Below are 14,699 nucleotides of genomic sequence, written 5' to 3'. Positions count from 1 at the left end.
CAAATGATAGAAAATGTAAAATAAATCTGCTTTAAATTAGTAATTGTGTAAATAAAAGAGTAGGGCCATTACTGTGCGTCAGAATAGACAGCTCTGCTTAGTTTACTATAATTGTTCTCATACCTGACTTTCCCAGAGCTTCGAGAAGATCCAAGTTGGTCAGTGAGTCTTTTTCTGTTCAAATCAAGAAAATATAGTTAATTTGCCTATTTGTGTCTGTAAGTTACCCTCTTGTTTAGATTGTAAGCTCTACGGGGCAGGGACCTCCATCCTCTTGTGTCTCTGACTCTTAACTTATTGCAACTGTACCTAGTATTTATCTGTATTTATTGTTATACTTTGTATTTATCTATTATTATTTTAATAACCCCCTGTTTGTATTAATGTATTCTACTGTACAGCACTGCGTACATAAGTAGCGCTTTATAAATAAAGACATACATACAAATAATACCTCCCCAAGTGGGAGGGGGGTAAAAGCTGTCTTCTAAGTATTGAACAATTTGATAAAAAATTCTTACCAAGCATTTCTTGATATGGGAAAATGATCTACAAGAGACAAGAATTTATATTTTTGATAGAATAGAATTGAATTTGAGTTGTATTCACTAGCTTGTGTGGCTAAAACTTGTTGTAGGGCTAAAAGCAGTTTATTCTATAGCCCATTCATTCCATTGTCAGTGACCCTGCTCTCACTGAAGTATTATTACACTCAAAATAATGCAAATACACAATCAATAAACACATAGCACATACTATTTATAGATCAAGAGCATTTTCTGTTAAGCAATTAGTCTGTTGTGCGAGCCTTAAAGTGTACCTTTGGTTAAGTCACTGACTCACCTGTGCTGGGTAAGTCCAAGCAGATCCCATGATACAGGCTAGTAGAATGATGGATTTTGTATGAACCATCTTCATGTTGAAAAGCTGTCTCCTTCACAGTCTTCTTGTCTCAGGTATTCTCTGCCAGGTCAGATTCAGAAGCGCCTTATATACACGACTTTGTCCAATCAGGAGACAGCAGAAAAATAATTGACCCAAAGTCTTGTCACGGCTGTTTTAGGGGTATAATCAAAACAGTGGTGTAGGGAACGCAGCTAATGACGGTCTAAAATAATGAACCATAAACTACCATACTTAATGCATTAACAATGGACATGGCAGTCATCATTTTAAATTCTTAAATTTCTTCCAAAATAGACATTTGGAATCCCACAACTAATGCTGATGAGTTATTGACATATACTGATTTACAGTGCAAAAATCTCTAGGCTACGGTTTAAAGTTTAAAAAAAATGACTCAAGGTAAAGTAATATGGTCTATGCGGTTCAGTGTAGTGAAGAGCGCTCTCATATTTATATAGGGGAACGGTGCAGAGGAACCAGGTGCCAATAACCATCCAAGGGAAGAGGTAGATTTGGTTAAAATATTATATTTCCCCAAAACCCAAAAATGGTATAAATAACTTGATTGCAATCTGGTGGAACTATGCATCTTATTTAGTCATATGAATAGTATACAGGTATGGGACCCGTTATCCAAAATGCTGTTTCATTATTACAGAGAAAAGGGAATCATTTAACCATTAAATAAACCCAATAGGGATGTTCTGCCCCAATAAGGGGTAATTATATCTTAGTTGGGATCAAGTACAGGTACTGTTTTATTATTACAGAGAAAAGGGAATCATTTAACCATTAAATAAACCCAATAGGGCTGTTCTGCCCCCAATAAGGGGTAATTATATCTTAGTTGGGATCAAGTACAGGTACTGTTTTATTATTACAGAGAAAAGGGAATCATTTAACCATGAAATAAACCCAATAGGACTGTTCTGCCCCCAATAAGGGGTAATTATATCTTAGTTGGGATCAAGTACAGGTACTTTTTTATTATTACAGAGAAAAGGGAATAATTTAAACACGAAATAAACCCAATAGGGCTGTTCTGCCCCCAATAAGGGGTAATTATATCTTAGTTGGGATCAAGTACAGGTACTGTTTTATTATTACAGAGAAAAAGGAAATCATTTTTAAAAATGTGAATTATTTGATTACAATGGGGTCTATGGGAGATGGCCTTTCCGTAATTCAGAACTTTCTGGATAATGGGTTTCTGGATAAGGGGTCTGATACCTGTACTAGGGAAAAGGGGCTATTTAAAAAAAAATTAAATTGTTTATGAGACTTTTCTACGTGGGGACACTCAATTGCTCTGTACAATGTGACCTTATACACCGATTAATTCGAGATCTCTGAGGTTTATAGTTACAGGCAAAATAACCATGGGACAGGAAATGTTTACATTTTCTGGGCACAACGTTGATATGAGTGATAATAAATTATATGGCTCGGTTATATTTATTTTATTTACCCTTTAGTGACATACCCAAGAGCGCCATTACCCTGAGCATTTCATCCATTTAAGACCTATTCACTAGTATTGTCAGTTAGAAGCCTGATCTTAGGTTTATAAATAAAAACGCATAGTTGCACCTCTGAGTAAATTAAATGAAAATAGCCTGATAGTTTTAGATGTTATGATTTAAGAATTGCCGCATTCAGTATTACTTAACTTGACTACTATAATATTTGGTGCGTACGTCCAATTTTGTATTTGTCTCAGTTAATCCCTGTGCAAAATCCATGTTCCCTGCAGCCGTGGAGGTGCCTGTAAGCACGCGCAGGGTGTATTTGTGCCTTTATAGTAACCTCTTAACCGCTTAAGGGTCAATGCAAATCAGTGCAAACCTTTCCACTTTTCATTCGCAATCAAATGGGCAGTGACAGGCTTTATATCCCAAACTAAAACATATCAAGTTTGTAATTTTCAAACAGTACATTTAGCTTTAAGCCCTTCATTCTCCTGCACCTCGCTACATCTTTGCTCTTGTGTCTCTATTACGTTCCTGGCAGCCTCCCCCACTTTTCTCAAAACGACCACTTGGTTGCACCCCCACTACTATTGCTGTTTCCCACTGTAAACGTTTTTCATTTCCTGCGCTTTGGTACGCCCTCCCTGAATTCCTACAGAGCAAATCCTCCCTCAGTCTCTTGAAAACTAAACTAAAGGCCACCTTCCTACTTGGGGCACTCGCACAGCCCCTGCACTGGGAACTGGCACTTACATTGCAGTGTCACCCACTGTCACCTACAGCACTTAGTATCCTCCTCTTTGTGTCTGTAAATTACCCACCCACTTAGATTGTAAGCTCTATGGGGCAGGAACCTCCATACTCTTGTCTATTTTACACTCAGGGGCACATTTACTTAAATTCATTTTTCTGGTCTCAAAAGCCGTATGAACTCGAGATGGTATAAATTTGATTTTAACTCGATCATTGCTGTATTTATAAAATGTCACATAATGCTTAAATCGTTTGTACGAAAATTTTGAGTTTACATTCAAAAATTCGAAAAGCATTGTTAAAAGTCAAAAAAGTGGACATTTCCATGAATCCTTTTCATTTTTCCCAAACAGGAATTGCTCCAGCAGCCATTTTAGGAGCATTGGCGCTCATTCTTAGAAAACAATAATGTGTTTAAGTTTCACATGAAACTGGGTTAAACTGAAAACTGTGATGGGATTAACTTTCCCTTGAAATGTGCGAAATAGAAAACAATGTGGGGATTAACTTGTCCTTGAAAATGTGCCAAGGACAGCCTGTCAGTGACTATTTTATTCCTCTACTATTCTAAGCCTCCAGAGGACACAATGTTACTGACAGATCAAACCTGTCGAATTTCTTTTTACAAAAAAAGTTAACTAAACATTAATAAATCACAAATTATGGGAGTTATTTTCAAAAAACTTGAATTTTTCAGGGAACAATAAAAGAAAAATCGAGTTCTGGCAAAAACCCATTCATACATACTCTAAATTATCTGGAAGTAAGAAAAAATCCGACTTTATCTCAAATTGCTTAGTAAATATGCCCTTTAATTATCAATGTAACTGTTGTTTGTATTTATTATATGAATGACCAGTTTCAGTATTTAAATTTATTATTGTTCAAATTCACAATTTTTTTTAAATAAAAAAAAGTTATACCCTGTGCCCCACCTCTCACAACTCTGTCATGCCCATTCCCACACCTTGTGTCTCAACCCTTTCTCCTTGTAGATTGTAAGCTCTTTTGGGCAGGGCCCTCTTCCCCTCTTGTATCGGTTATTGATTGCTTTATATGTTACTCTGTATGTCCAATGTATGAAACCCACTTATTGTACAGCGCTGCGGAATATGTTGGCGCTTTATAAATAAATGTTTATAATAATGTTAATTAAATGGCTTGCAAAGCTCAACTAAAATGTGAAAAACTTGAATTTACTAAATTGTTAACATTTTGCCTATGACAGCTCCCATTGACTTTTTAGATGCCAAAGTTTTGCATATGCAATTTTTATGTTTTTGTGGGTCTTTTTTGCTTAATAAATATTGTAAATTTGTGTTTTTTTAACCATTATTAACCATAAAATTAATGATTTTTAACAAAAAACTTGTACCATGGAAAAAATTATGAATGTTGATAAATAGCCCCCTTTATGTATAAAATACCTTCATTTTGCATGTTTCACCTTAAAGGAACAGTAACACCAAAAAAATGAAGGTGTAATTAAAATACTGTTACCCAGCATTGGTAAAACTGGGGTGTTTACTAAAGAAACCCTACTATAGTTTATATATGTACCCTGCTGTGTAGCCATGGGGTCAGCCATTTAAAGGAGAAAAGGCTACAGGTTACATAGCAGATAACAGATAAGTTCTGTAGAATATAATGGGGGTTTATCTGTTATCTGCTTAGTAACCTGTGTCTTTTCTCCTTCAAATGGCTGCCTCTGTGGCTGAAAATGAGTGTAATTCAGAGTAACGGGATCCTATCTCATAACGATGCAGTGAAACTCTCCTGTATTCAAACTTGTTTGACTCTTGCCTGGGCTCTTTTAAATTCATTATTTTTAATATACAGGTATGGGATCCCTTATCCGGAAACCCGTTAATGAGAAAGCTCTGAATTACGGAAAGCCTGTCTCCCATAGACTCCATTTTAACCAAATAATACAAAATTTTAAAACTGATTCCCTTTTTCTCTGTAGTAAAAAAAACTGCATGTTGTAATTGATCCCAACTAAGATATAAATAATCCTTATTGGATGCAAAACAATCTTATTGGGTTTAAATAATGCTTTATTGATTTTTTAGTAGACTTAAGGTATGGAGATCCAAACTACGGAAAGACCTCTTATCCAGAATACCCTTGATCCTGAGCATTCTGGATAATGGGTCCTAGACCTGTACAAGAAAACCAAGTTGCAGTTTAAATACGAAAGGAAAAGCTGAATTAAAGAAAAAAAAAAAAGAATTCCATATTATGTGAATAATTAAATTTTTTTATGATTTCCTTTTTCTTTGTAATAATAAGAAAACAGTCCCTTGTACCTGACAGTAATGATAGAAAAGCATCTTTCTAAGCATTCTGGATATTAGGTCCCATACCTAAGCATTATATTTAGTGATGGGGAAATGTTTCGCCAGGCTTGGATTCGCAGCAAATTTCCACGTTTTGCCATTCAAAAGAATAGTCGCGGGCAACAATTTTTTTTCCCCGCGTGACATTTTCGCCGTTTCCCAAATCTTTTGAAAGATTTGAGAATTTTCCGGCAAAGTGACATGGGACAGATTCGCTCATCACTACTCACCACAGATTCACCCACCCTCTATTCATTCCTATGGGATTTTTAGAAGGGTATTTATCAAGGGATAAAAGTTAGCATTCACCATTTGATAAATACGCTTCTAAAAATCCCTTAGGAATGAATAGAGGGTAGGTGAATTCTCTAATCTTATACGTAAGTCTTCCCCTTAAAGTCTACTAAGAAATATCTCAATATTAAATAAACACAGGCACACTCGGCCTGTCTAAGCTGTCTGTGCGTGCCATACTCTGCGTGTCCTACCCTGCCTGTGTGTCCATACTCTGCCTTCCTATGCTGCCTCTGTGTGCCATACTCTGCCTGCCCTACCCTGCCTGTGAGTGCCAACTCTGCCGCCTACCCTCCCGTGTGTGCCATACCCTACCTGACCTATGCTGCCTGTGTGTGCCATATCCTACCTGCCCTATGCTGGCTGTATGTGCCATACTCTGCCTACAGTACCTATGTCTGAGGTGTGAAGAAGTGAACAATGGAGTGATTACAGTCTGAGCCTGAGTGTGAACACTGCAGGGGTGAACAATGCAGGTATTAAAAGTGTGAAAAACACAGGGGATTACATATTTAAACAATACAGAGGGATTAACGCCTGAACTGAGGTGAGAACCATGCAGGGGGCCAGTTAATCTCAGTAACTGATACCATTTAATGCTTACTCAAAGGTAAGCCATCAAAGCAGCCAGACAGGTGGGGCCACACAGAGGGGGGTCGCGGCCGCATGCGGCCCGCGGGCCGCCATGTGGACAGCACTGATATCAACAATAGCGCTCATCAACCTGATAGACATTTCTCTCAGGAAGAATAATGCTATATGTCTATTGCTTCTCTTTGATGTCATTAGAAAGTGCTTGGCTTATTGCTCATAGGACACAACTGCCTGAAAAACACTTTTAAAACAGCTACCTGGCAACCAATATCAACCAACCAAATAGAAGATGCCAAAGCAGTAGTCAAGGGTCAAGAAAAATAGAATATTTCAGCTAAAGGTAGCCTCAATCAAAACACAACATTGCAACACCTGGATATTTGACCCCTGAGAACTCTTGTAATCTACCTTTATAAGCACCCCTTGGCTAACTGTACCTTGGCACCCAAAACTATGCTACTCACATTGTCTATCAACTCTTAGATATAGCTGTTAAATTGTTCTTGATATATTCAGATTGAAACTTACTTATTTATGTTTTGTATAATAAATAAAGTAGAAGCATTTCCCAAGCGGTTTGCAAATTAGGGGTCTTTCCGTAATTTGGATCTCAATACCTAAAGTCTACTAAAAATCAATAAAACATTAATTAAACCCAATAGAAATGTTTTGCATCCAATAAGGATTATATATACAACTAAATAAACTGTGATTAATTACAGAGTACTGTTTCATTACTACAGAGAAAAAGGAAATCCATTATTTTAAGGGCCGGGAAACTTAAACACATGCAATATAATTTAATTCAGAGTATAAAATGATGCACATGTTATGTGTAAGAGCTGTATTTTTTGTTTTGAATGGAACTATCAAAATTATTTTGATATTTTGTAAACAATGCCCTAAAAGTGCATTTATGGGCATTATATGGTCGCAGAGGGAGTGATAAAGAAAAAAATTTAGAGCTGATACTGCCAATAAAAGGGTGTCGTACTGATCCAGTGTAGTGTGGGAACTTAAATGTTTGAAGATGGAGCCCAGAGGCAGGATTTATTGGATTTATATAAATGGTCACTCTTATTTATTATAAAGTGTATTGAAAAGAGGAAAGTTGTCTGTTGTGCATCCCACAAGTTTAACATAAGCTATATGCTGTGTCAGTAACAGTCTTGATACCTGAAATAATGTAATGCTGAAACTTCCATATAGCAGAGCAGTTCCAGCTCCCTCTATGGAAAGGAGGCATTGTCTGAGAAATTATTCTGTGTAAATGCCCAGTTTGTGCTTAAAGTAGCAACAATAGAATTACAATGTCCAATTTAATTAAACCAAATACTAAATAAAAGATGCAATGTACATGATTAATTGTGAAATGGTTCAAAATCAGAAAGGAGAACGTTCTACTATCTGAAAAGTGAGATGCACAAGCAGCACCCTACTCACCCAATGGGCCGAACATTAAAGTCACTATGTTGCAAAATTAGTTTCAATAAATATTAAAGTGTTTTTCCCAGTTTTACCATATGAACAATGTCACATTAAAAAACTTATGTTGGTTCTTTAAAATAAAAGTATAGCAGAGAAGATTTCAGTGTATATTTGTTATTCCAGTATAAATGTTAGAAACTGCTCAAACCTATGCAAGGTGTTAAATCTGGCTTATGGGAAACATATGTTATATTGCCCATTAAATATTTTTGTGTGTGTTTCACAGGCACAGGGATTATTAAATGCATGGAAAGGTACAAGTGCAACAAACTGGGGGCTATAAGTCATGTTTGTAGCAATTGGTGCCCTACACATGGAAATATTGCTACAGGTATCTTCTCTCCAGAGCAGAGTTTAATTAGTTATGTAGTGTAGCACCCCCGTGAGTGTTGGCTGGAAGTATGTTTGAGCGTGTGTGTTATTTAAGCTGTGTAGATACATGTAGGCCCTCTGACTAAGGCAACTCCCAGGACCTTGGCGCCCACTTGAGGGTGCTTGCCAGAATAGCTGAGGATCCACTTAGGAAGGATAAACCAGGAGGCTGGAGATTGCTGATAAACCAAACAAAACTTCTTTATCACTCCAACAGCATTCAGTACTATTAGGCAAACACAGGTATCGCTCACTGATATCAGCTGTTACCTCTGGAGCACTAAAACATTATTTTGCCCAGTCCTGCACTAAGGGCAAATGCCCATAACCTGGTGCACTCTTACCTTCCAGTTTGTGCCTGTATGTACCCAACCACTCAGATTGTAAGCTCTACGGGCAGGGACCTCCTTCCTACTGTGTCTCATACCACATGGCACTTATATATAATATATCATTAATGTATAATTGTATTTAATATATTATATCACTTGTCCCCCTGTGTGTAATTTGTATTCTGTAAGACTGTACAGCGCTGGACCCTGTGGCGCTTTATAAATAAAGTTATACATACATACATACATACATACATACATCCAAGCCAGTGGCTTACATCCTGTCAAAAATCTGCCCTCCTTAGGATATTCTGTTCCTGAGCTAACCACTGATTTTTCCTGAACTACGGATATTAATGCCGTGAGGTAACCTCTCTATTCTCCTCGTAGGGGCCTGGAGCTGCCCAAACAAAATAACCTTCTATCTTTTACTCCTAGAGTGACTATAACAGATCTAAATAAACTAACTAAACTCCTATACGTACCTCGTAATTAGGTGAGGTCCCAGAAAGAAACCTCATGAACCTGTCAGTCATCCCCTTTTATATGGGAAACACCTCCACCATGGCATTCCTGAACTGCAGGGGATGCTCTCTTTAAAGGAACAGTAACACTAAAAAATTAAAGAGCTTAAAGTAATAAATATATAATGCACTGTTGCCCTGCACTGGTAAAACTGGTGTGTTTGCTACAGTAACACTAATATAATATTATATAATAAGCTGCTGTGTAGCCATGGGGGCAGCCATTCAAGCTGGAAAAAAGAGGAAAAGCACAGGTTATATAGCAGATAACAGATAAGTTCGTAGAATACAATAGTTTTTATCTGTTTACTGCTATGTGCCTGTGCCTTTTCTCCTTTGAATGGCTGCCCCATGGCTACATAGCAGCTTATTATAATAAATTATAGTAAGACTTCTGAAGTAAACACACAACTTTTACCAGTGCAGGCAGCAGCACATTATATTTTAGTTACTTTTATACACTTCATTTTTTGGTGTACTGTTTCCTTTAACCTGGAAAGAATATTATTAGTAGTGTCCATATCTCCTTGACTGGCATGCCTCCCTAAAGGGGAACTTAAGCAAAGGGACTAAATCTTAGGTCCCACAAGTTAGTTTAGTTCAGTTTAAATATAGTTTAATAACCAGGTGTATCAAGTGATAAACAAAATATGTATTCCCATACATTACTGTATATGGTGTCAGACTCATATTGCATGGTACTGGAGTGCCCCAGCCTGTTGGCTTTGTTATCTTTATTTTAATCTATCTACATAAGGGTTAACAACTAAAGCTGGGCTTGTTTCAGAGAATGGAGGGAGAACTTGTTTCCCCTTCCAGTTTTAAGTGTTACAGTGGCAGTTCCAATTGGCTAGACCTTTCAGGTTCCCCTTGTCTTAATAAGGAGTCACTAATTTCTTTAATCATTGGACCCCACAGCTGAAAAATGTGGTTGGTGCTGAGAGAGCCGGAGATGGAGGTAGGCCTCAGTAGGAGAGACAGTGTCAGGAACGATCTGCAATAGGCCACTCTAGGTGAGAGACAGGATCAGTATAGTTAGCAAAACAATGAGAGGCTCTAATGAGGAGACCAGGAGGGTCTGTAATGTCACCCCCAGCATAGGCTCAGTGATAAAGAGATTTCGGAGCAAGCATCACTGTAGCATCATTCTAAAGCTAAGGATTGTTCACCTATAGGTGGTGACTACCTCTGGGTGTTGCCAATACTATGACAGGTGAGAATTTCACAAGCATCAGAATTGTCTGAAGTATCTATAAATAATTCATTGCACCATCTAGTGAAATACCACCAAGGGACTGTGAAGATTTGTTTCAAGAACTACTAGCGCCCTAGTTATTGAGAGATCAGTTCTGTATGAAATCATGGTGGTTAACTCTCTCCACCAATACAGGCAGGGCTACACTGAAAGAGTCCCATGTAATTTTGCTCACCAGGAGTTGCAGGAAGTTGCAGCTTGACAGGCCAATCTGAGGTTCATATAGAGTAACAGCACTGGCAAAATAACATCTCATACATCTGTTTAATCCCACATATCTTATATGGTATTATTTGCTCACCTACATTCCATAGCCAACAGTCAGGGGGCAGTATGAAGGATTAAATTAAATAAAACCATAATCTTTCTGCTGATACTTTTATCAACATTGCTTCAAAATGAACATCCCAGACACACAATAGTAATTGCAAGAAAGACCATTCTTAGAGAATCAGTGTTTGTTGGAAGTCACAAGTCTACAATCTTGCTCTAAGGAGCATAATTATGAAGCAGTTCCATTCATTATATTGCAATAATGTTATGAAAAACCTTGATATTTACTGTACTCTATCACAAACATAATTCAATGCCCTTTATTAACTGTATATCAGAATAAAAAATGGCCACACTCAGATATTTCCAAAAATCACATTTTATTTTGCCTGATTCTGATATTTCAAACATAATTTATCATTTCCAATGTTTCCAATAATAATTGTATTTAGAACCTTATATTTCATTTAGTATAATGTGCACAAGATGCTGCAGAGGCCCATCGCTTTCCTTGTTCTGAAACACGGAATTCCTTGTTTATCATTTTCTTTACTTCACTGTAGACAAAAAGTAGTACAAATTATGCCTTAAACATAAAGATTTATACATGTACAATTTTATCTTTTGTATATTTTATCGCTGTAAAAGGCTGGACTACTCTTATATTAATGCATACCATAGTGCATTTAACCATCATGGAGTTATAAACCAATCAACAATCATCAGAATACTCAACAAGTATATGTAGCACTAAACCCTCTATACTCATTTGAGTCGTCGCTGCGCATTGTGATCATCATGAAAAACCCATAGGGCCACAGTATGGGCCCATGACAGCATTAAGGGTTGAATTGTAAATTTTGAGAGTCATATACAGGAAGGTTCAAACTCAAAATGAAAAAATTTATGTGCAGTGAGCATGGGAGCATTTTTAGTAATGCAGGTGTCAGGGAGCTGTTGTATTGTTACCTGCCCATTGTCCTGCTGATTGGCTGCAGGGGAGAATGGGAGGGGGTGATATCACTCAACTTGCAGCACAGCAGTAAAGAGCAGAGCACAAGTCACATGACTGAGGCACCTAGAAACTAAGAATACATCTAGCCTAATGTCAAATTCAAAATGAAATGTTTTGCTCTTTTAAAAAAAGGGATTTCAATGCAGGATTCTGCTGAAGGATCTCTATAAAATGATGCATTTTGTAAAAAACTGACAGAATCCTTTTCCATAGCCCACAAAATTGAAAAAAAAACAATATAAATGCAAAATTGATTAGAAAAGCACCCTGAGCAATTTTACAGTTAAGAGTTTTTTTAAGGTTACTTAACTACCTTTACCAGTCAATAAACCTTACCAACATTATTACATTCCCTTACCAGCAATTCACTTCTGCAGGGTACAATGATACAGCATTCTTAAGGAATTTTAAAATGAACGTGTGTGTGTTACATATCCATGATGGATCGATATCAGAATACTCACCAAATCTATAGGTAGCACTAAATCCTCTATTCACATTAGAACGATCACTGTGGAAGCGGATCATCATTGAATTTGCCGTTGACACAAATCCAGAGGAGAATTTGATAGAGCCGCAGTATGGAACCGGAGTTCGGGTTGTGTTAAAATAATCACATAGTCATACATGCAGTAGCGATTATTCTCAAGTTCAAAGTCGCTCATATTCAGAGATATCTGTTCAACAACGGCAAACACAGGCATATCAAAATGGTATCCATAGTGCCGTAACATTTCTGCTGATGTATATTCTCTGAAAAGGCACCAATCTCTTTAGATCTCAATTCAGTATTAAAATGATCCCAACATAGAAATAGCTTTTGCAAATTTCTAAGCCCCATTAACATGTGTAACCCTTTTTGGCTATATAAGTCAAAATGTCCAGCTAGTAGTAGGATGGACCTTCGCTAAGGGGAGTTACTATATGGAGGGTTTTGTGTAACTACACCTCCTGCTGCCAAATGAAAGTGCAAAGTTGAAATAAATGAATTGATCGACGCCAGAAGCTCTTGCCAAAACAACTTAATTTGTCCCAGACAAAAAATGTCAATGCAGGGTTAACAATACTCACACTCCTAGGAGCAGTACAAATGATGTTATTGTAGATCAAGCATAAGAGTATGGTGTCCACTGTTTATTCCGCTCAGCAGAGTATTGGCAGGGTAAAGGCAGCCAACAGCAAGCAGGATAGGGAGTCCACCGGTTTATCCCACCTTGGATAAGTGTGGGCAGGTAAGACTAACCTACGATCCCTGGCACAACTGTGTCCCTATACTAAGGCCATAAGCCTGTAGGAGGTGACTCCTTTACTCTCCTATTCTGGTTGGAGCCAAAAAGCTGCTCTTTCTAGCTAAGTGCTGACTGACTCACTTTCCTAAAAGTGCTATGAAATGATATACCTATGCTTTCTATAAGTACAAGGACCCTGCTTCCCGACTTCACTAAGGGTGATGGTCTCCCTCTGGGCCGGTGTGGATCCCAGGCTTCCTGGAGCACATTCACACAGATCAGAGATAGCAGGCCAAGAAGACACTTCCAGACACTATATTAAAGTATGGTAGGGTGTGGGTCTAGCTTGGGCCAATAACAGGTACAGTATATGTTAATACCAAAATACATAAATCCTTTCCAGTAACAAGGAGAAAATGAAAAGTAGGGATTAAAGCCATAGGGCACATTGATGCTATGGGTCCCTACACTTGCATTGCATTCATTGCACAAAATGATTGCTATTTTTCTGGGCTTCAATTTCAGTAGGGTGAAGCAAAATGGAGTAGAAAAAAATCATCTGTACCATCTTTTTCTGCTTCCCTCTGTCAATTATGTAATATATCCCTGATCTACATACACATCGTTATCAGACAGAAGCAACAGGCTAATGACAGGCATGGTAGATCCCTTGACAGTGGTTTCCCCCCATGAAGAAACACAGTAACTGCTTGATACCACCCCTGCCAACTGCTTCCTGCCATTTGGTTCAATGTTATCCTTTCCATGTGTGCAGTGACAGGCAAACGCAATAAAGGTGAATAGAAGGGGCAGCTTTGAACAGGCAGAATATCTTCCACATCTGCCAACAGCCCTGAAGCCTTACCATCCTCACATAGTTGTCACTTAACCTTCTTGTTTCTCGTTCTTACTGCTTATGGTTATTGGAGATGTAAATTCTCAATATATCGTCCCATACAGGGTCACTGTCAGAAGGGGAGACATTGGACTCTAGTCATGGGCCAAGGGGGCCTGGACTACTTAAAATATGGCAGGGCATCTCCATAATAGCAGGGTTGGTGGGGCATACTGCTGGATTGAGCTGATTATGCTCATGGCCAGTCAGGTATATGGGCCCATGTACAGAAATGCTGCTCCTAAAGTTTGCTTGTACAGGTACGGACCCCTTATCCGGAAATCCATTATCCAGAAAGTCCGAATGACAGAAAGCCATCTCCATAGACTCTATTTAATCAAAATAATCACATTTTTAAAAATAATTCCTTTTTCTCTTGTAATAAAAAACAGTACCTGTAGTTGATCCCAACTAAGGTATAACTAACTCTTATTGGAACCAAACCAATCCTATTTACTGTTTAAATCATTTTTTTAGTAGACTTAAGGTAGGAGATCCGAATTACGGAAAGACCCCTTATCTGGAATAACCCAGGTCCCGAGCATTCTGGATAATCGATCCTATAGCTGTAGTAATAACCTGCAATCCACAGTGTGCAATCACAGTGGCACCCTATCTCCAAGCCCACATGTACATAAGCAAACTCTTTTAGTTCATCTTCCTGAATAATTATCATGATCAATAAGTATATTATACCATCATACAGGGTCGAACTGGGCCGCCGGGACACCGGGAAAATCCGGTGGGCCCTGGCCCTAGTGGCCCCAGCGGCCCAGTCGACCTTTGCCGGCGCTCCCCTACTGATGTTCCTCCCCGACGTGTTCAATTTTACGCGCTCGGGAGGACGTCAGGCGGGGCCCTGCGGGGGGGTTAGGGGCCCCTGGGGGGGTTAGGGACGCGGCGGCACCTGCAGGGCCCCTGGGGCAGGAGCCCCGGTGGGCCCTGCACCCCCCAGTCCGAC

General features: G+C 38.5%; 1 protein-coding gene across 3 annotated transcripts in view; it reads right to left on the bottom strand.

Annotated features, from left to right (window-relative positions):
• astl3b.2 (astacin-like metallo-endopeptidase 3 gene b2) overlaps positions 1 to 977 on the bottom strand; it is a 35,339-nt gene extending 34,362 nt beyond the window's left edge. For 2 of the 3 annotated variants that reach the window (XM_031890919.1, XM_031890922.1), the window contains exons 1-3: positions 844 to 970; positions 522 to 549; positions 124 to 174 (exon numbers count right to left, since the gene is read on the bottom strand). In XM_031890919.1, coding sequence (XP_031746779.1) covers positions 124 to 174; positions 522 to 549; positions 844 to 918 — 154 coding nt within the window. In that variant the 5' untranslated portion in view covers positions 919 to 970. Of the gene's footprint in view, positions 1 to 123; positions 175 to 521; positions 550 to 843 lie in introns of all 3 variants that reach the window. The other variant, XM_031890920.1, reaches the window with a different exon arrangement.
• Positions 978 to 14,699: the final 13,722 nt, after the last annotated feature.

This window comes from Xenopus tropicalis, chromosome 8 (assembly GCF_000004195.4).
Source record: "Xenopus tropicalis strain Nigerian chromosome 8, UCB_Xtro_10.0, whole genome shotgun sequence".
In the NCBI taxonomy this organism is placed as follows: Eukaryota; Metazoa; Chordata; class Amphibia; order Anura; family Pipidae; genus Xenopus; species Xenopus tropicalis.
Note: the sequence above shows the minus strand (reverse complement) of the source record. Positions and strands in the feature narration are given on the sequence as shown.